The 22,390-nt window shown below is 45.7% G+C and overlaps 1 protein-coding gene across 3 annotated transcripts in view; it reads left to right on the top strand.

Annotated features, from left to right (window-relative positions):
- The window catches only part of palmdb (palmdelphin b), a 40,091-nt gene that overhangs the window by 751 nt on the left and 16,950 nt on the right, over positions 1-22,390 (top strand). For all 3 annotated transcript variants that reach the window (XM_055881391.1, XM_055881394.1, XM_055881395.1), the window contains exons 2-4: positions 12,582-12,633; positions 14,432-14,512; positions 16,155-16,285. In XM_055881391.1, coding sequence (XP_055737366.1) covers positions 12,589-12,633; positions 14,432-14,512; positions 16,155-16,285 — 257 coding nt within the window. In that variant the 5' untranslated portion in view covers positions 12,582-12,588. The remainder of the gene's footprint in view (positions 1-12,581; positions 12,634-14,431; positions 14,513-16,154; positions 16,286-22,390) is intronic.

Genomic DNA, 22,390 nt, shown 5'->3' with positions numbered 1-22,390 from the left:
TCTTTACGTTTTAGTTAATGCTTTGTGGATATTGTCCATGACATGTACCCAGACACAAATACACTAAGAAAATATTAACACCCACACACACGCAAATGTGGCAAACAAACACACAAATCACCTCCTTACTCTGTACACCCACGTACTGAATCTCATCACCGTAGAGAGATTCTGTAGTTGAGTGAAGAAAATGACTTCATGGAAACACTATTACACGGATTTTGGTACTGTTCTCATAGCGCAAAGAGCTATGAGGCCGTCATTGTAAATAAGAATGTGTTCTTAACTGACTTGCCTAGTTAAATAAAGGTTACAAAATGGAGGAAGGAAAGAGTGGTGGTGTTCATCCAGGTTGAGATGATAAAGGGTGTACTGTAGTGTAAGGGACAGTCTACAGCCAGTGGTAAATGTAAATGTATCTAACCACAAACAGTGTTCTTCATACTAGTTAACACGACATGTTGAAGCTGCAATATGCAACTTTTTGGGCAAACCCGACCAAATTCACATAGAAATGTGAGTTATAGATATGTCATTCTCATTGAACGCAAGTCTAAGAAGCGGTAGATCTGTTCTATGTGTGCTATTTTTATGCTCCCCATTCTTAAGTTCAGTTTTTGCGTCTTTTACTTTCGGTTTGGTACACCAGCTTCAAACAGCTGAAAATACAATATATTTGGTTATGGAAAATATATTTCACAGCAGTTTAGGTGGTACAGTGATTCTCTACACAATGACTGCTGATTTGGTCACATCAACTGAAACTATTCTAATTTTAGCAAGCAGAAAATGGCAGAGCGATTCCTGCATATTGCACCTTTAAATACAGTACATTCTTAGAAAAAAATGGTTCCAAAAGGGTTCTTCAGCTGTCCCTATAGGATAATCTTTTTTGGTTCCAGGTAGAACCCTTTTGGATGACAAAGGGGTTTGACAATGACGAAAATGATGCCTCATGAGAGCTCTTTTGTTGCCAATTTCAGCATGTCAATTAAAATGTATGACTAAGTCTTTTGAATGGCTGAGGAGCGTTTACATTATTACTGTGAACCCCCCCAAACCCCCCCAAAAGGGTTCTACCTGGAACCAAAAACGGTTCCTCAAAGGGTTATCCTATGGTGACATCCGAAGAATCCTTTAAGATTCCAGATAACACCTTTTTTCTAAGAGTGTACAGTACGCTACTGTATATGGGTCAGTGTATCGCCAGTGGATCATGTAAATATATCTACTGTATGTCTAGTTTCCATGCTAGAGGCAGATGCTAGAGGAGCTAGATTGGGAACCCTAACCCTTAATCCAGTGATCAGATTAGGGATGAGAGATTACAAGGTGTGTCTCTCTGGACTGTGACGGTGGCCAGTCTGAGATAGCTGGGGATCAGGTTATTGTGGCTAGAACACATAATTTAATAGAACACGCCTATTTCTCTCCTAACATTTATTCCAATTGAATGTATTATTGACCAACATGGCTGACATGTTCTTCACATTCTAGAGCTTTGCAGGTCTATGACATCAACCTCTCTAGTGGATTATAGGACCTCTATGAGTCAACTGGCCTCTCACCATGCAGACCCATCTCATTAGAGAATGTCAGTCTGTAACTATGGTTATACATCATTATAGAGGCATATAACTATAATTATAGATTATTATAGCGGCAGATAATTTGACATATTCGAATGAGCCCATGCTACACTGGACAAACAGTATACTCACAAATGGGGTAAAACTCTAATTTAAAGGAACTTATTGTTTAACATTTGACTAGCTGTGTGCTTTGGTTACAGGTGTTCAATGTGATCATATACTGCATAGCTATTGTACAGACAATTAACCATTATGATATGATTTATAACAATATTGGGAAACTGAGTGGTACCACATTGCCAATATTACTGTATATTAGCCAATTGTATTACATCAGAAGTCTCCCTCCCTGTGGTTGCCGTATCTGATTGGCTGAGTAGTGACCAAGGGGTTAGGGGTTAAAGATCAGTGTGTACATGAGTGACATGTCGCTGGTGCTTTGTCTAGATCCTCTGTGCTCTTAGCAGCTACGTCACCTGCTGGAAACCTTCACCTCAAACAAGCCGCAACATACATATGCTGACATACACACACTCACACACACTGTGACTTGCTGGTAACAGTACAGCTGTGAGAGAGGTCTCTATTTTGAGCCTGGCTGGATCAGGGTAGAGAGGAGCACGCTATAGTGCCAACAGGTGGGGCGACGCTAACCGCCTCGACCTTCTGTAGCCTCCCTCTCTGTCCACGCTAGCTGTCTTGTCTTAGCTCCTGTAGGCTGCGGCTTCAGGTTATGAGGACAATAATGAAGCATGTGTGTGTTTGTGTGTGTGTGTCTCCCCAATTGGTAACATGTGTGTGTAGGTAGGTTGGATGAGAGTGTAGGTGGGAGATGGAGGGATGCAATATAGGCCAGTGTGTATTTGCCAAAGGATGTTCATCTCCAGGTTGTGTATGTGTATGCTGGAGACATGTCTCTGTTTCAGCATACTGTATGTACAGTACAGTGTATGTGAGGTTACAGCTGTGACTAACACTGCACTCCTCTTCAGTCCCATCTCGCCACCCACTCCTGCCTTCTCTCCATTTCCCAGTGTGTCTAATTCGCTGGTTATATAAATAAGATCCATAGACATTGTGTATGGCAGGTTTTATATAAAGATCCTATAATTCAATAGAATTATTCAACATAATTGTGATTCTAGTTAATTCTATAGGCTTGCATTTCAACTGCTCCCATTACAGGCCTGAGTAGCATCGTCACATACAGATATAGCATTCTATAGAGCACATGGTCAGGAAGAATTCAAAGGCCTAATACCTATATGTGTCAACGCCTAATACCCACTTACACTGTGGGATATGTTAAGTCTGGACTGGTTTTCAGGGCATCGATCTGAAAGCTAGTTAGGCTGTTACCAATCTGGTAGCCTAATGGTAACCTAATTACCAATATAATATCCTACCCAGGCTAGGGCTGCAGGTAAGCTGAAAGAACTACACTGTCACTGGATACTGGGGCCCAGAGTTCATCCTGGTCCGGTCACGTGTTCAGGGAAAACAAGTCGTGATGGAACACTGGTCCAGATATGAGTTGTATGCTATAGAACAGGAAAATAGACCTGGGACACCAGGCGGGTGCAATTAATGATCCGGCAGAACAGCAATACTCCAGACCTCCGAGCACGGATTAAATACCTGCTATAGAGAAGAAACTGTTCCTGATATATGTTGAAGGTTATTAGGCTACAGAGGGGTCGGCGTCAGAACGTCTGTGTCTGATGTTGCTGCAATTAGTGTGGAGCATGGCAATAATTACGTTGAGAATACACACACTTTCACACACGTGCATGTGCGCGGACAAACACTCTCACACACACACTCGCACAAACGTGTGTACATACATGTAGGCACACTGGGCAGTATGTGCTGCATTGTTCATGTGTGTATGGAATGCATATGAAGTCTTCAGCCTTGTGGTATCATGGTGTATTATATTTCATAGACATAGTGACAAGGCCCAGTTAAAGGTGGACATGGTGACATTTGAGTAATCCAGGTGCTAACTGAAATGTGAACTTCGCTGCCACACAAATAAACTTTCTTGGTCATTTGACATGAGACTTCTCACTTTACCTCATATTTTGGGGATTTCAAATTCATATCTGGAATATGTAGATAACATTCCCTATAATTGTGGATGCTGACATTCACAAAATGCTTCAAAATAGTGTCTAAAAGAAATGAACTCCTGAGAAAATACGTTTAAGCAATAGTGCATCGAAAAAAGGGTCAGCTTTAATAACAATCTGTGATGAACACAAGGGGAGACAGAGAGCTGGTTTCAAGCGCAGGGCGCAGCAGGTGTTTGTTGCAAAGGACCACAGAAGGAGGCATGTAGCTGGGTCCAGGGGCAGGCAGAAGGTCATACACAGGGGGTCCAAAAGGGCAACAGTACTGGCACGGAAAAGGCTAGTAAAGTAGTCCACGAGATCAGGTAGATCATTCACAGGACAACCCAGTGCTCTGAAAGACGTGTGTCACAAAACAAACAATACCTCAGTGATGGGATGCAAAGAAGTGAACTAAATAGTGTGGGATAATGACATACAGGTGTGTGAACAGGTGATTAGAATTCAGGTGATTGGGATCTGGAGAGTGAGCTGCGTTCAGGGGATCTAGTTGTTTGAGGGTGTGAGTTGGAAGCAGACGCTACAGTACCCCTCCTCCACGGGCGGCTCTTAACCTAGGAAGCTGAGCAGGGGGCCTCCCCCAGGAGCGTGGAGCTGGGTGGTCAGGACAGTTACTTTGGAAAGCCAGGATCATGGCTGGGTCAAGGATGTCCTGGACGGGGAACCAAGACCGTTCTTCGGGTCCGTACCTCTCCCAATCCACCAGGTAGTGGATGTCACCCAGGAGGGCTCGGACGGAATAAGCCGATGCACCGCCAACGTCAAACGGAGGGGGTGCGCCACAGGAGGATGGAGAGGGCTGTACCTCACAAGCTTGAGAAGGGACACATGGAAGGATGAGGAGATCCGGTAATGGCGGGGCAACTGGAGACGGTAGGTGACAGGATTGATGCGGTGTGTTATTTTGAACCAATGAACCGGGGACTGAACTTTTTGCAGGGGTCACGAAGCCGGATGTCACGGGTAGAGAGCCACACCCGTTGCCCAGGGTGGAAGTGTGGAGTAGGTCGGCGACACCGGTCAGTGAACGTTTCTGGGAGAGGGAAGCGTGATGGAGGTGCCGATTTGCGGTCTCCCAAACCTGCCTGCTCCGTCGAAGCCACTCATCTACGGGAGGCACAGTTGCGGGCTCTGTCTCCCATGGGAACACGGGGGGTTGGTATCTTAGGACACTGAAAAGGAGTGAGATGGAGTGAGGAATGCACCAGGGAGTTCTGTGCGTACTCAGCCCAGGCAAGATAGCGACTCCACTCGTGTGGTTGGTGGGTGCAGTGATGGCGAAGGTACTTCTCTATTTCCTGATTCAGGCTTTCCGTCTGCCCGTTGGTTTGGGGATGGTATCCCGAGGATAGGCTGATGGAGACCCCCAGTCGGTCGCAGAAGGCTCGCCACACTCTGGAGACGAACTGGGGTCCCCGATCCGAAGCGATGTCTTCCGGGATCCCTTACAGACGAAACACCTGTTGGAACATGAACTCAGCATTTCCATGGCATTAGGTAGATGCGGAAGGGGGATGAGTCGGCACATCTTCCATTACAACTAAAAAGTCATGAAGCCCGAAGAGTCCGGCAGATCTGTGAGGAAATCCATGGCAATGTGGGACCATGGTCGGTGTGGTATAGGCAAAGGCTCGAGCTTACCGGTAGGTAGTTGGCAAGGGCTCTTTGCCCAAGCACAGACGGGACAGGAAATAACGTAATCTCAGACGTCGGCTGTTAGGGATGACCACCAGAACTTGTGTGTCAGTAACTCTGTGGTTCGGGTGATTCCGGGATGGCCAGAACTCATCGAGGTATGGCACCACTGTATTAGTTGGTGTCTGACGGACGCAGGTCTTGCCTGCAGGGGTGTCGGGAGGTGCTGGGTCATGGCGTGGGGCCTCTTGGACAGATGCTTGGATTTCCCACTGTATTGGTCTCACGACACAAGCAGGATGGGCTCGGGAGCTGGGTTGAGGAAGGGGCGTCAAATAGACGGGATAAGGAATCAGCCTCCACATTTTTCTTGCCGGGCAGGTAGGTTCTGGTAAAGTTGAATCGGGTGAAGAATGCCCAGCGAGCCTGTCTGGGGTTGAGCTCTTAGCACTTATTAAGTACTCCAAATTGCGATGGTCGGTAAGGACAAGGAATGGGTGACGAGCTCCCTCTAACCAGTGGCGCCACTCTTCAATGGCCAGCTTAATGGCAATGAGCTCACGGTTCCCAACATCATAGTTCTTCTCATCGGGTGACAGTTTCTTGGAAAAGAAGCCACATGGGTGTAATGTGGGAGGTGTCCCGACCCGCTGAGAGAGAACCGCTCCCACGCTGACCTTGGATGCATTCACCTATAGAACAAAAGGAAGGGTAGGATTTGGCTGCCTAAGGGTGGGTGCAGAGATGAAGAGGCGTTTCAAGGTCTCAAATGCGTTAAGGGCGGTGTCAGTCCATTGGAGAGTACGGGTTTTTTGACTGGTGAGAGCTGAGAGGAGCGGTTGTGCTGCTGCAGTTTCGGATGAACCGACGGTAGTAGTTGGAGAATCCTAGGAAACATTGTAGTTCCTTTACGGTGGTAGGTTTGGGCCAGTTAAGCACGGCCGTGACTTTGCCTTCGTCCATGTTGACCCCTCCTGGTGTCAGCACAAACCCTAGGAAGGTTACCGTAGTAACGTGAAAGGCGCTCTTCTCAGCCTTGACATAAAGATGGTGGTCCTGTAGGCGTTGGAGGACCTGTTGCACATGCACATGTCTTCGCAAGGGAGTGAGAGTAGATCAAGATTCAATGTACGCGATAAAGAACTGGTTAATCATGTCCTGGAAAACTTCATTCATGAAGACTGGAAGACTGCGGGAGCATTGGTGAGACCGTAGGGCATAACCAGTTATTCGCAGTGACCCCTAGCGGTGATGAACGCCGTCTTCCACTCATCCCCACTTCGGATATGGACCAGGTTGTAAGCACTACGTAGGTCCAGTTTGGAGTAGATGGTAGCCTGTCCAACTTTTTCTAGTGCAGCCGGAATCAGAGGAAGAGGGAAGTGATTCTTGATGGTAAGGTCATTGAGGGGTTGGTAATCTAAGCAGGGACAGAGACTACCAAAAAAAGAAACTGGATGCAGCTGGAGACGTGGATGGACGGATGAATCCCATTGCGGGAGCCTCTCCTATATAGGTGTATAGCCTCATTCTCTGGGATGGACAAGGGGTAGGTCCGACCCTTAGGCGGCGATGCCCCAGGAAGGAGGTCGATCGCGCAGTCCTCCTGCTGATGAGGGGGCAGAAGGGACGCCTTTTCTTGCTGAAGACTCTCAGCAACTGGGCATATACAGGTGGGATGTGGGTTGGAATGGCAGACCCCGATCCTTCTATAGAGGTGGCTCGACAGGATAGACTGAAGCAGTTCTTAAAACAAGCGGGAGACCATGACAGGAGTTCCCCTTGCCGCCAGGAGATGGCAGGGTCGTGACGGCTTAGCCAGGGGTGACCAAGGATGAGGGGTTCTTTAGGCGAGGACAACACCATTAACTTAATGACCTCTGAGTGAAGGAGGCCAATCTGAAGGGTGATACTTTTGGTCATGCGAGTCACAAGACCAGTTCCGAGAGGTTGTCCGTCCAGCACATTGATCCTAAAGGGAGGATTAACAGGGATTAGCTTGACCCTTAACTGTTGTGCCAATTGTTCATCAATTAAATTTCCTGCAGCCCCCGAGGCCACTAGTCCCTCCACTAACTGAGTGACCCCATTATCAGAAAGAAGAGCCAGGATCCCAAACTGCCTTCAGGTAATGTTCAAAAACGTAGAGATGCTTACCCGGGCAGAAGCGGAGCAGTCATGGTCACCCCTTCGTGGAGGGCAAATTGGACAGCTATTGAGTAGGTGGTTACTCTTGCCACAATAGAGGCACAGGTTTTTACGTAACCTCCGGCGTCTCTAGGCAGGCGTGAGAGGGGCACGGCCGAGTTGCATGGGTTCGGGGCTATTGGACCGTGGTGGATGAGAGAAAGGCGTGGAAGACTCACAGGCCATGGGCAACTGTATAGGTCTGCGGTCCACCAGTAGGTTGCCAATGGATATGGACATCCGGATGTATTGGTTTAGATCTGTTAAATCTCATCTGCAGGCCAGTTCGGTCTATAACTCCCAATTAAGACCTCTCCGGTAGACTGTAAGGAGAGCTGGTTCACTATATCCACTGCGGGCAGCCATGGTACGGAACTCAAGGACATACTCAGTGGTGGATCGACGGCCCTGCTGCAGCTCACATAACAGGTCCCCTTCGTGACGACCTGAAACTGAATTGTCGAACACCTCCTTGAAGAGGGCGTGGAAACGTGATTCAGAGGACAGATCAGAACTTTGAGCGGCCCAAAGGGCTGTGACCCAATCCAGAGCTTTGCCTGTGAGTAGGGAGATGACGAAGTCCACCCTGTCTTTGTCAGAGGTGAAGTCAGCAGGGTGACGGTCTATGTACAGGTTTTTCTGCATGAGAAATCCTTGACATTTCCCTGGGGAGCTGTTGTATTTATTAGGCATGGATATGGGGGGAGATGAACAAGAGGTAGCTGTGGCACCTGATATGGGTGAAACAGGAGGTTCAACATGAATGGAATGGCGAAGGAGGTGGCAGAGTTCATCGATTCGTTCCTCCTGTCGAGCCAGATATAGCTGCAGCTCCGCTGAATCCATCTGTCATTTTTGTTGAGGTATTCTGTAATGAACACAAGGGGAGACAGAGAGCTGGTTTCAAACACAGGGCGCAGAAGGTGTTTATTACAAAGGACCACAGGAGGAGGCAGGTAGCTGGGTCCAGGGGCAGGCAGAAGGTCAAACACAGGGGGTCCAAAAGGGCAACAGTACAGGCAGGGAAAAGGCTTGTAACGTAGTTCGGGAGATCAGACAAAAGGTAGATCATTCACAGGAAAACCGGCGCTCTGAAAGACATGTGTCACAAAACAAACAATACCTCACAGTGATGCGGCGGAAAGAACTGAACTAAATAGTGTGTGATAATGACATACAGGTGTGGGAACAGGTGATTAGAATTCAGGTGATTGGGATCTGGAGAGTGAGCTGCGTTCAGGGAATCTAGGTGTTTGAGAGTGTGAGCTGGAAAGTGGGCTGGAAAGTGAGCTGCGTTCAGTGGACCTATGCGTTTGAGGGTGTGAATTGGAAGCAGACGTTACACAATCAGATGCTTTTGGAAAGCTGGAAACTGTAGATAAATGGAAAGAACGGACGGAAGGACAGACAGACAGATAGAGTGCCTTCGGAAAGTATTCAGACCCCTTGACTTTTTCCACATATTGTTAAATTACAGCATTATTCTAAAATAAAAAATGATCCCTCCGCAATCTACACACAATACCCCATAATGACAAAGTGAAAACAGGTTTTCTCAATTTTGGCAAATGCATTAAAAATAAAAACAGAAATACTTTATTTACATAGGTATTGAGACCCTTTGCTATGAGACTCAAAATTGAGCTCAGGTGCATCCTGTTTAAATTGATAATCCTTGAGATAGCAGTGCATGTTCGAGCAAAAGCCAAGCCATGGGGTTGTCCGTAGAGCTCCGAGACAGGATTGTGTCGAGGAACAGATCTGAAGAAGGGTACCAAAACATTTCTGCAGCATTAAAGGTCTCCAAGGACACAGTGGCCTCCATCATTCTGAAATGAAAGAAGTTTGGAAACACCAAGACATCCTAGAGCTGGCTGCCCGGCCAAACTGAGCAATCGGGGGAGAAGGGCCTTGTTCAGAGAGGTGACCAAGAACCCGATGGTCACTCTGACAGAGCTCCAGAGTTCCTCTGTGGAGATGGGAGAACCTTCCAGAAGGACAACTATCTCTGGAGCACTCCACCAATCAGGCCTTTACGGGATAGTGGCCAGACGGAAGCCACTCCTCAGTTATTGGAACATTACAGCCAAAAGGCACCTAAAGTATCTCAGACCATGAGAAACAAGATTTTCTGGTCTGATGGAACCATGATTGAACACTTTGTTCTGATTGCCAAGCATCACATCTGAAGAAAATCTGGCACCATCCCTACGGTGAAGCACGGTGGTGGCAGCATCATGCTGTGGGGATATTTTTCAGCGGCAGGGACTGGGAGACTAGTCAGGATCGAAGCAAAGATGAACGGAGCAAAGTACAGAGAGATCCTTGATGAATTCCTGAGTGCTCTGGAGCAGGTTCTCTGACTGGGGCAAAGGTTCACCTTCCAACAGGACAAAGACCCTATGCACACAGCCAAGACAATGCAGGAGTGGCTTTGGGACAAGTCTCTGAATGTCCTTGAGTGGCCCTGCCAGAGCCCAGATTTGAACCCGATCGAACATCTCTGGAGAGACCTGAACATAGCTGTGCAGCAACGCTCCTCATCCAACCTGACAAAGCATAAGAGGATCTGCAGAGAAGAATGGGAGAAACTCCCCAAATACAGGTGTGCCAAGCTTGTAGCATCATACTCAAGAAGACTCGAAGCTGTAATCACTGCCAAAGGTGCTTCAGCAAAGTACTGAGTAAAGGGTCTGAATACTTATGTAAATGTGATATTTTAGTTTTTACTTTCTATAAATTGGCCCAAAAAATGTTTTAAGTGGTTTTGTCAGTATGGGGTATTGTGTGTAGACTGATGAGGATTCTTTCTTTCTTATCCATTTAGAATGGATAACGTGACAAAATAATTACAAAATGGGCTGTAGATAGATAGATAGATAGATAGATAGATAGATAGATAGATAGATAGATAGATAGATAGATAGATAGATAGACAGATAGATAGATAGATAGATAGATAGATAGATAGATAGATAGATAGATAGATAGATAGAATATATAGATAGATAGATAGATATAGGAATGGTTTTAAATGAATGGAGCCCTGCCATAGACATGTGGGAGAGTAAATCTGTCCTTCGGCCTGTGAGGATATCTGGCCAGATACTTGGCCATTTAGCCATCTGTCTTCAGACGGAGAGAGAAATTAAGCCAAGGCCTCCACACACCTTATAAATCACACATCATATTTCTCTGGTTTCAACATGACTCTCAGCACCCGTCATTCCTATCTTACGTTTCTGTGGTTTCAGAGGGAGCTTGCTACTAATGTGCCTTTTGAATACTGGGACACTATTTGCAGTTCCTCGGTATACATGAGACTAAACCAGTCCAGTTCAGCTCTAATTTCTGCACAGTTTATTATGACAGTCATATTGAACATTGTCTATTGTTACCAAATGATGCAATAGTAGGTATAATACAACAATAACCATATGTGCTCTCCTTTTCTTATACAGTAGTAATGGCTGGAAATAAAATAGCTATGTTTGGCCCGTGAGAAAGTCACTCAGTGTTGATTCTATTTAAATCTCTTCAAGGACACTAAATGATTGTTTTAACATCCCTTCCCTTTGGGGGATGTCAATTAATGTATTTCTAGTATATTCTATTATTCTGTCATTGTTTGTTTGGAACTCAATGCCATTGGAGGCTGCTGCCCTGCCTTTCCATTGGACATGTTGTCAGGCAGCCATGCTATCTGATCCTGGCTGGGTCCATAGCTCAGGGATGTTATTTGAATGCCCCCTAACCTTGGAGTCCTGCCCTGACCTGCTTGAGGAAATATATATCCTGCCTCCTGATGTGTTGATTTGAAGAGGGACAGAGTGAGCTGACTCCGCACAATTAGTAACAGATCAACATTAAATCACATGTGATAAACCCAGAGCTGAGCTGACTCATGATAGACAGCATGCAGGTAGAGCTCACAGCTCACTTTATCTTGAGGGGGATACTTTAGCAATAAGGTAGGAGGGGCTGTAGTACATGACGCAAAGAGATGTGCCTGGAAACAGCTGCTCAATATGACACTTTAGCAGTTTATCTCTTTAAACACCCTATGGGCCGGTTTCCCAGACACAGATTAAGCCTAGTCCTTAAGACTAAACCCAGAGGTGCCTTATTGCTTTTATAAAACGGTTACCAAATATGACTCAAGTTTTTCCTGGTCAGGTGACATGGAGAAGAAAAACTCTGGGATCTTGCTATAGTTGATCATACAATGATGTCACGTCTCGGCACCACATACTTACTTTACAAGTTATTATCATCAATCCAACTTCAATTCAGATTGAAGTGTCACATGGACAAAAGCTATATTTCCCCCCGTTAGTTTACTACATAACAGCACAACAGCCTTGGGGTCAAGTTCAAATCCTCATAGGTCATAGTACAACCTGTCAGTTCCTCTCTCTGTTTGCATGGTGGGTGCCATGTCCTCTTTATCTGCAGTTATTTACCGTGATCACATCACGGTGCATGTAAAAAATCTAGTAACGCTATGTCAGATTCCATACACAGCCCAGAGAGGCGAGTGTGTCTGCCTAACTGCCTGCCCCATCCCTTTTTAAACCAACCCCTCGCCTGGATAACTCTGCCATGTGACGTGTCACAGAGACATGCCTGTTATCCCAGTTGGCCTTGGTTTGGGCTTAGCCCTCGAACCCTTCCTGGTGACACACACCCTCCTTCACAGGCTGCCTCACACATACTCCCTCCCTTCCTCCTCAGACCCAGGCCCAAGCAGATACACTCCTGTCACATGCTTCCAGGCCAACTCTGTTCTGTTCTCTCCAGCCTGCTGTCACCATCACATCACTGCCTCCTGTCTCTGTCACAGACCCTGCCAGGCCAGGCATACTAACTCTCTCTATCTTTCTCTTTGTTTATGCCCCCCCCCCCTCTCTCTCTCTCTCTCTCAACCATACATACACACAGACACATGCACACACATGCGCTCTCACAAATTCTCTTTCTCTCACACTCTCCTATACACTTCCGGGTAACGCTCTCGCTCCTCTCTGTGTTTCAGGGTCAGTATGGAGGAGGCCGACCTGTTGAAGGAGCGGCTCCAGGCCATAACGGTAAAGCTACAAAACAATACATCTTTATTGTTCCATTACACAGAGACAACAGACATTTGATATTTTTTTTGCTGTCGCAGTACCCAAATGATTCTATTTATGTGAAAGAAAGAGTGGTGTTTCTGAAAGCTACACATTTGAATAGGTCAGAGGCATTTATGAAGCTATTTGTGTTGTGATGATTCTGCAAATGAGAATGGATGGCAACGGTATCTAGTAGCTGTGAAAGAGAGCTAGGAAATCATCAGGATATCTTGTTTTAGAAATGAAGGTCAAACACTTAGTGTCAGGAAGTGAGAGTAAGCTCATCACTTCAGTTCAGTATGTAGTCTAAGAGATCTATAGACCTGATCTCTTTCCTAGTCTGATTTTCCTGTCTGGCTGTCTTCACGCTTCACTGATTTCAGGAAACTTGCTTCGCTCTAGCTGTGCATCCACAGAGCTAGCTGTCAGTAGACTAGACTTCATCTGGGATATCCATTCTCTCTGGGGCTTAGTAATACAAGGATCAAACATGGGACTATTAATAGACAACAATATGTCTGACCACCACACTTTACATTACAGATATGTCTATGCAGTCATAACTTTTCTACAAAAATGAAGACAGACAGGCATTATTTCTCTTTGATAATGCTTACAACCATTACACAAATAAGCATTACATCTTCTGATCTAATGTATGAAGTACTGTGTGGTTCTACACACCCAAAAAATGATGGGTTAAAAACAACCCAATTTGGGTTCTTTGGTAACACAGCGTTGGATGAATATTGGACAGAACACACGGTGGGTTATTTTGACCGAGCTAGTTGGAATTCCTGAATAACCCAATATGTTGGGTTTTTGGGATTAAGTAAACATTGGTTAATTTAAGCATCAGTTGGGTATTTTTTTGTTTCATGCTTGGTTCACATAGCAGCTGGGTCTTTTTTAATGTAATCCTTAGGTTATTTTCAGGAGACCTGGCTTATTAGTGATGTGGAGTTCAGATAGATCTTATTAGCCACTCGTGAGAGTAAATTCCATTCCTGTTTGTCATGTTAAGTTTACATACTGCAAATTACATGTGTTTTTGGGGGGATTTTGCACATTCTTCTAGAATATTAATATTATTGTGATAAGGGGGTATCCATCCCAACAATGGGATTTGAATATCCTTTTAGGGAACTATTAATCTTCTGTAAGCCTCATTGAAGCTACAAAAACGTCAATGTTCACCCTTAACATGTGGAAACTATACAACAGAACAGATGAACAGGAATGACATTACACGGGTGGCTAAACATAACTATCTGAAAGCCACGCTCCTACTAAGCTACACCTCCAGTCTTCTGATCTCAAGAACCCAGCACCAATAACCCAGCATCAACAACCCAACCCTGCTCTGTTTAAAGAACAGATCGCAACGGAGCGACCCAACGGTTGGGTCAACCAAACAATCCAACCATACAGGGTAGGCCTATACGCATTTGGCCGGTTTCCTAGACAGAGCCATTGAAATAGTGTTAAAGTGCAGGACTAGGCTTAATCTGTGTCTTGGAAACCAACCCAAAGGGTATTTATAGAGAGAAACTGCTAAACTGTTATATTGAGCAGATGGACACTGTGGACAGGTTGTATCTGACTTGCTATGATGTCCCAGGCATCTCCCTGCTTGATTGGACACAGTGGGGAGCTGGGACCTTTCCATTGGTTGGGATAGCCATGACTAGCTGTAGATTAATTTAAGTCTATGAAATGACAAAAACAGGTGGAATCTCTCCATTGACAAAGCCATGCTTGAATGTCTTCACAGGAGAAAAGAAGAGTCCAGGACGACATCGCAAAAAAAAGGAGACAAATTGAGGAGGAAAAATTAAAACTCCAATGTTTGAAGGTACGTTTTAGTACAAACTATAATTTACAGCGCACTCGGAAAGTATTCAGACCCCTTGACTTTTTCCACATTTTGTTAGGTTACAGCCTTATTCTAAATTTTCCACATCAATCTACACACAATACCCCATGATGACAAAGTGAAAACAGGTTTTTAGAAATTTTGGCAAATGTATTAAAAACAAAAAACATAAATACCTTATTTACATAAGTATTCTGATCCTTTGCTATGAGACTCACAATTGAGCTCAGGTGCATCCTGTTTCCATTAATAATCATTGAGATGTTTATAGAAACTGGATTGGAGTCTACCTGTGGTAAATTCAATTGATTGGACATGATTTGGAAAGACACACACCTGTCTATATAAGGTCCCACAGTTGACAGTGCATGTCAGAGCAAAAGCCAAGCCATGAGGTCAAAGGAATTGTCTGTAGAGCTCCGAGACAGGATTGAGTCGAGGCACAGATCTGGAGAAGAGTACCAAAAATGTTTTGCAGCATTGAAGGTACCCAAGAACACAATGGCCTCCATCATTCTTAAATGGAAAAAGTTTGGAACCACCAAGACTCTTCCTAGAGGTCGCCGCCCAGCCAAACTGAACAATCAGGGGAGGAGTGCTTTGTTCAGGGAGGTGACCAAGAACCCGATGGTCACTCTGGCAGAGCTCCAGAGTTCCTCTGTGGAGATGGGAGAACCTTCCAGAAGGACAACCATCTCTGCAGCTCTCCACCAACCAGGCCTTTATGGTAGAGTGGCCAGACAGAAGCCACTCCTCAGTAAAAGGCATATCACAGCCCGCTTGGAGTTTGCCAATAGACACTCAAATGAAGATTCTCTGGCCTGAATGAACTCTTTGGCCTGAATGCCAAGCGCCACGTCTGGAGGAATCCTGGCACCATCCCTACGGTGAAGCATGGTGGTGGCAGCATCATGCTGTGGGGATGTTTTTCAGCGACCTGGACTGGCCGACTAGTCAGGATCGATGGACAGATGAACGGAGCAAAGTACAGAGAGATACTTGATGAAAACCTACTCCAGAGCACTCAGGACCTCTGACTGGGGTGAAGGTTCATCTTCCAACAGGACAATGACCCTATGCACACAGGCATTTCTGGAGAGACCTGAAAAGAACTGTGGAGCAACCTTCCCCATACAACCTGACAGAGCTTGAGAGTATTTGCAGAGAAGAATGAGAGAAACTCCCCAAGTACAAGTGTGCCAAACTTGTAGCGTCATACCCAAGAGGACTTGAGGCTGCAATCACTGCCAAAGGCACTTCAACAAAGTACTCAGTAAAGGGTCTGAGTACTTATGTAAAAATTACACTGCAAAAATGTCTAAAAACCTGTTTTTTCATTGTCATTATGGGGTATTTTGTTTAGATTGATGAGATTTAAATAAAATATTTTTTTTTAGAATAAGGCTGTAATGTAATGTGGAAAAGGTCAAGGGTTCTGAATACTTTCCGAATGCACTGTATATTGTTAAAAACCTAGTGCATGTGCATTTTATCTGAAGTCAAAAAGAATGGAATGGAATTTAAATATCAACGCGGTCATTGGGGACACACACAACAGTTGTTGAGTTACAACACTATAGTTCATGGTGTAACATAGTCTATTGATGGTTTCCCCAAATAGAAAAAGGCCCTTCGAGAGCAATGGCTGATGGATGGGCTGAGCCCTCAGAGTGAGGAGGACCAGGAGGCCACCAAACTACAGGCCCAGGGCGACCAGGAGCAAACCCTATTACTGCAGAGTAACATTGACAGGTACATCTTAGAATGGGATGAATGGTGTGTGTGTGTGTGTGTGTGTGTGTGTGTGTGTGTGTGTGTGTGTGTGTGTGTGTGTGTGTGTGTGTGTGTGTGTGTGTGTGTGTGCGTGTGTGCGTGTGCGTGTGCGTGTGTGTGTGTGTGTTAGTACTGTGATTAACCAAAATGTCTTACTTTTATTCAGTTATTAAACAACTAATTGACTGACGTCGATTTAATTACTTGAGAGAAATTCCATAGAGAGAAATCATGTCAAGCACGTGAGACATCGCATCAAGAACGAACTGTGGCACGCTGTAGGGAGTTTTTAATAGGGAAATATTCAACTTAGTTCAGCGTATAAAATGTGGTAAAACCTCTTAACGAGTTTTAAACAAGAAGTTGGGTAACAATCTGATTCCTTAAAGTAGTGGAAGACTATAGTACACTCTAGGAAAAAAGTGTTCCAAAAGGGTTCTTTGGCTGTCACCATAGGAGAACCCTTTTCGGTTCCAGGTAGAACCCTTTTTGGTTCCAGGTAGAATACTGTTTGGTTCCAGGTAGAAGTCTTTTGGGTTCCATGTAAAACCCTCTGTGGAAAGGGTTATACCTGGAACCAAAAGGGGTTATTCAAAGGGTTCTTCTATGGGGACAGCCAAAGAACCTTTATAGGTTCTGGATAGCACCTTTTTTTCTAAGAGTGTACAGGAGCCACATGTACCATTTGTGTGCCTTCCAAAATGTTCTTTGGGTGATTGAACATGGTACAAGTGAGACGTTGTATGACGTCCTTATATTCAAAAGCATGTCATCTGATGTTAAGTTGATCAACCTATATACCATGACATCTCATGATTTTCTCTGTTTAACCAGAAACGGGTCATGCTTCTGGTAAATCCCCAATAGCACATCTGGGATAGGTCCCACTATTATGTCAAAATGTTCAAGCCGAGATAAAATACTGGGGCCTTTAATTCCTTTTACAGCTTTCCCAGACTATGTTGCTAAATCTATAAATAAATTACTCTAAGACTGATTTCTGAGTTGACAGTTTTCCTCAAAAGGATATGCCCTCTTTTTGAAGAGGAAGAGGTCTGGCAGCTGTGTAACTGACTAAAATTAAAGGAAAGATTTTGTTAGTCACAATTTCACCTTCAGGATTTTTCCATTTGACACCATGATCTTGCAAAGTAACACATTCAGCTACAAAAGGTTTCAAGCACATGTTAATGTGTTGCATTTGGGGCTCAAACCATAAACCGCAGAGAAAGACGTGTTTGTTCTCAGATGTACAGGAAGCTCATTAACAATACGAAGCTGTGGTCAAATGCTAAAAAAAGACGAGGATTTAAAATTTGGAACTCACAACTGCAGGGACAGATTATCGGGAGAATTTAGAGGCGACGGTTCCTTAGAAATCTTCCCATCATATACTGTATATTATCTATAGAAAACTGGTTCTCTTTAACTATCAAATCTATGCTCCTGCAACATATTCTGAATTTGCTCTTCTAAAGGCAAATACATATTTTTTAAATACCGTCTTTGTCTTTCCGATTTTTCGATTGCCGTCTCACAGCTCCTGCAATGCACCTTCACATCAGAATGTCCCACCAAGACAACAATTCTCACACATGTAGTGAATTTCCATGTACTGTTTCCAGACACTAACGGAATTACTCCCACCCACAAGATTCATGATGATGTCCTCTTGGCAATCATTGGTCAAACTATACTTCAATTTTACAGACAGAAGTAGAAGTTCATTTAGTTCTTAAGTCTGTTTGGGCTCCGTGTCTGTCTCAGTCATCTGGGACTAGATCATCTTCTGAGTTGTATTGAAGACCATCTGCCTCAGAGCAAAGATCTGGATGAGGATGAAGGCCATCCACATGGGTCGGTCCAGCACAGCCCGATTGATGTCCACCCAAATTGTTTTGTCCAGCGCTGAGATGCACCTTCAATAAAACATTACAGTACTTTACTTTGAATAACATAAAACATGTTTTGTTTTGCATTGAAATGTCTTGAACTGTCCACATGAACACTTTTGACCAGCCAGAGGATAAAACCTGTTATGTGCTACAATATATTTTTACCCTCTCTGACCCTATAGTAACAGAAAGTTCATGTTTGTTCTCTTGTGGATTCCTACAGCAACAGTGTTCTGGCAGATATTGTTTCAGGTACCTGTGAATTTCAGTAACAGTGCTAGTGCTGTTGAAAACAACCTGTGGTGTGCCAGTCCAAATAAAACATACGCCCCTGTCATAAATTACTGGTCTGTAGAGTTGATTTCACATTATGAAAAATAACTCACTAGCTAAACTAAACTCAGTTGGTAGATTCTCTGTTCTCTCTTCCCTAATCCTGTCTCTCCTAGGTATGTAGATGATGCATTTCTGTCATCATAACTATGTTACTGTTCATCCTTTATGTCATCCATGCACCACAGCACAGGGGGGAGGGGGGGCATAACAATTATGTTCTCTGAAAATGTTGTTTCATCTCCCATTCATATCATTGCATATTCTGTTTACTTGATGTGACTGATTTAAACTTACTTCTTTCATTGTGGCCATCTTCCTTCATTGTGATGCCAGAATAGTGTCTCCTAAGAGAGAGTCATTTAAAATAATCTTTAACTGAGCCATTATAATATCAGATATAGCTAACGTTACTTACAACCAACAACCATAATTGTCACTAACAATAATTACTAATTCCACACAATTTGTAGGCCACCATAACTTGTTATCTGCCAAGCTGTAGCCTTAAATATAAGCCTATTGCAATGAGCTATTTACCACTCAAAATATGGAAAGCTAAATATCTTGGTATTAAATCCCACCAGAATCTATGAGGGCACAAGGCGAGATCCAGATGCAGACACGGGAGGCAGCTGGTTTGAGTCTTGATATTTATTAAACAAGCCAAAAGGGGTAGGCAAGAGAATGGTCGGAGACAGGCAAAATGTTAAAACCAGTTCAGAGTCCAGGAGGTACAAAGTGGCAGGCAGGCTCAAGGTCAGGCAGGCAGGTACGGAGTCCAGAAAACAGGCAAGGGTCAAAAACCGTGAGGACTAGCAAATGAGAATAGAAGTAAGAGTACGGGAAAAACACTGGTTGACTTGAAAAGCATGCAAGATGAACTGGCACAGAGAGAGACAGGAATATATACACCAGGGATAATAAGCGACATCTGGAGGGGGTGGAGACAATCACAAGACAGGTGAACCAGATCAGGGTATGACAGTACCCCTCCCTGTAGGGACGCCACCTGGCGTCCTACTTGGACGCATACCTGGTTGACCGGGGTGTCGGCGATGAGGGCTGGATCCAGGATGTCTCTAGAGGGAACCCAGCACCTCTCCTCCGGGCCGTAACCCTCCCAGTCAACCAGGTACAGGAAACCCCTGCCCTGTGGTCGAACACCCAGAAGGCATGTTACCGTGTATGCCGGATGGCCATCAATGGCACGGGGGGGCCTGGGGACAGAAGACAAAGGACTGAGACACGGGCTTAATCCTAGACACATGGAACGTAGGGTAAATACGGAGGGTACAGGGTAACAAGAGACGGACAGCAGTGGAACTAAGAACTCTAGAGATGGGAAACGAACCAATGAAACGAGGGGACAGTTTGCGGGACTCTACGCGAAGGGGCAAGTCCCGTGTAGACAGCCATACCCTCTGCCCAATGTGGTAGTGGGGAGCTGGAGTCCGGAGGCGGTCCACTTGTTGACGATACCTGGAGTTGGTCTTGAGAAGCGCTACCCTAGCTCTTCTCCAGGTACGTCGACAGCAGCGGACGAACATCTGAGCCGAGGGTACGGTGACTTCCAGTTCTTGTTCTGGGAAGAGTGGAGGTTGATACCCCATGGAGCACTCAAAAGGAGAGACTCCCGTGGCTGAACAGGGAAGGGTGTTCCGGGCATACTCCACCCAGACCAGTTGTTGGCTCCAGGTAGTGGGATTGGTTGACACCAGGCATCTTAGGGTGGTATGGTTGGAAACCATATCCACCAGGAGTCCATGGATCCTGAAGACGTGCTGCACCATGAGCTGGGCCGTTTCCTTGGCAGAAGAAAGTTTGGGGATAAGGATGATGTGAGCGTCCTATGAGAATAGATCCACCACTGTCAGAATGACGGAGGAGCCATCAGATGGGGGAAACCCAGTGACAAAATCCAGAGGGATATGAGAACAGGGACGATGAGGGACCGGTAGTGGCTGAAGAAGACCAGAAGGATCTTGCCGTGGAGTCTTGTTCTGGGCACACACCGTGCACGCGGCGATGAAGGCAGAGACATCAGGAACCATTGTGGGTCACCAGAAACGTTGTCAGAGGAATGCTAGGGTACGGTAGGAACCGGGATGACAGGTCAGCCTGGAGGAATGAGCCCATACCAGGACAGGACTGAGTTAGGGAAACAACAACCATTTAGCCAGGCCCCCTTCAGGTCCAGGCTGGGAACATCGAGCCTTGCAAACCAGGATCTTAATACCACAACCCACTGAGGCTGCAAGGCATGAGGCAGGGAGAATGGTTTCAGAGACTGAGGGTTTGGCACAGGAACCGTATAGGCGGGAGAGGGCATCAGGCTTCACATTCTTGGAACCTTTGCGGTAGGACATGCAGAAGTTAAATCTGGTAAACAGGAGAGACCACCGGACCTGCCTGGTGTTAAGGCGCTTTGCTGTACAGAGATATTCCACATTTTTATTGTCGGTCCAGACCAGGAATGGCTGTTCTGCTCCTTCCAGCCAGTGCCTCCACTCTTTACTGCCAGGAGTTCTCGGTTGCCTACATCATAGTTCCTCTCTGCATGATTGAGATGAGGAGACAGGAAGACACAGCAATCAAGCTTTTGGTACTGGGCAGATCACTGGGACAGGATGGCCCCCACTCCAACATCAGAAGCATCCACTTCCACCACAAATTGACGGGATGGATCCGATGGGTGCTGTGGTGAACCGATGCTTCAGGTCCACAAAGGCTCTGTCGACAGCTGGAGACCATGTGAACGGTACCTTGGGAGAGATGAGTGCTGAGAGGGTGGCCGCCAGGGTGCTTTAACCCCGAATGAAACGGCGGTAGAAGTTATTAAACCCAGGAAACGTTGCAACTGCACCCTGGACGTAGGTTGAGGCCAATCCACCACTGCTTTCACCTTCCCAGGATCCATCTGAACATTGCCCTCATCAATGACATATCCCAGAAAGGTGATAGTAGAGCGGTGGAACTCACTTCTTGGCTTTCACAAACAACTGGTTCTCCAGGAAGCGCTGAAGGGCCTGTCTGGGGGGGGGGGGGGGGGGTCATCAAGTTAGATGAACACAAAAGGGTTTAGCATGTCCTGGAGCACATCGTTCACCAGAGCCTGGAAGACAGCGGGGGCGTTGCTGAGTCCAAACGGCATGACCTGGTACTCATAATGTCCACTGGCTGTGTTGAAGGCTGTCTTCCACTCATCTCCTTCGCGTATCCCGAACCAGGTGGTAGGTTTTCCGAATGTCCAGCTTGGAAATAATGGTGGCCCCCTGGAGAGGTTCAAAAGCCGAAGAGAGGTAGGGGGGTAATGATTCTTAACAGTCATTTAGACCCCGGTAGTCAATGCACGGACGCAGTGTCTTGTCCTTCTCCACAAAGAAAAACCCTTCCGCTGCCAGGAGATACAGATGGACGAACGGCCCCAGTAGCCATAGACTCCTCTATGTACTCCTCCATGGCCTTGATCTTCGGCCCGGATAGAGACTATAGCCTACCACGAGGTGGTGTGGTGCCTGAGACGAGATCAATGGCACAATCATAAGGACGGTGAGGGGGAATAGAAGTAGCCCGTGCCTTGCTGAAGACCTCCAGGAGGTCGTGGTATTCTGAGGACTAGCAAATGAGAATAGAAGCAGGAGTACGGGAAAACCACTGGTTGACTTGAAAAGCATACACGACGAACTGGCACAGAGAGACACGAAACACAGGGATATATACACCAGGGATAATAAGCGACACCTGGAGGGGGTGGAGACAATCACAAGACAGGTGAAACAGATCAGGGTGTGACAAGAATCAACAGTTTAGTGTGGTTGAACAGCTTCCCGCACACAAATGTACGCCATGGAAG

The sequence above is a fragment of the Salvelinus fontinalis genome, chromosome 25 (assembly GCF_029448725.1).
Source record: "Salvelinus fontinalis isolate EN_2023a chromosome 25, ASM2944872v1, whole genome shotgun sequence".
NCBI lineage: Eukaryota > Metazoa > Chordata > Actinopteri > Salmoniformes > Salmonidae > Salvelinus > Salvelinus fontinalis.
This window is presented reverse-complemented; position numbering and strand designations above follow the sequence as displayed.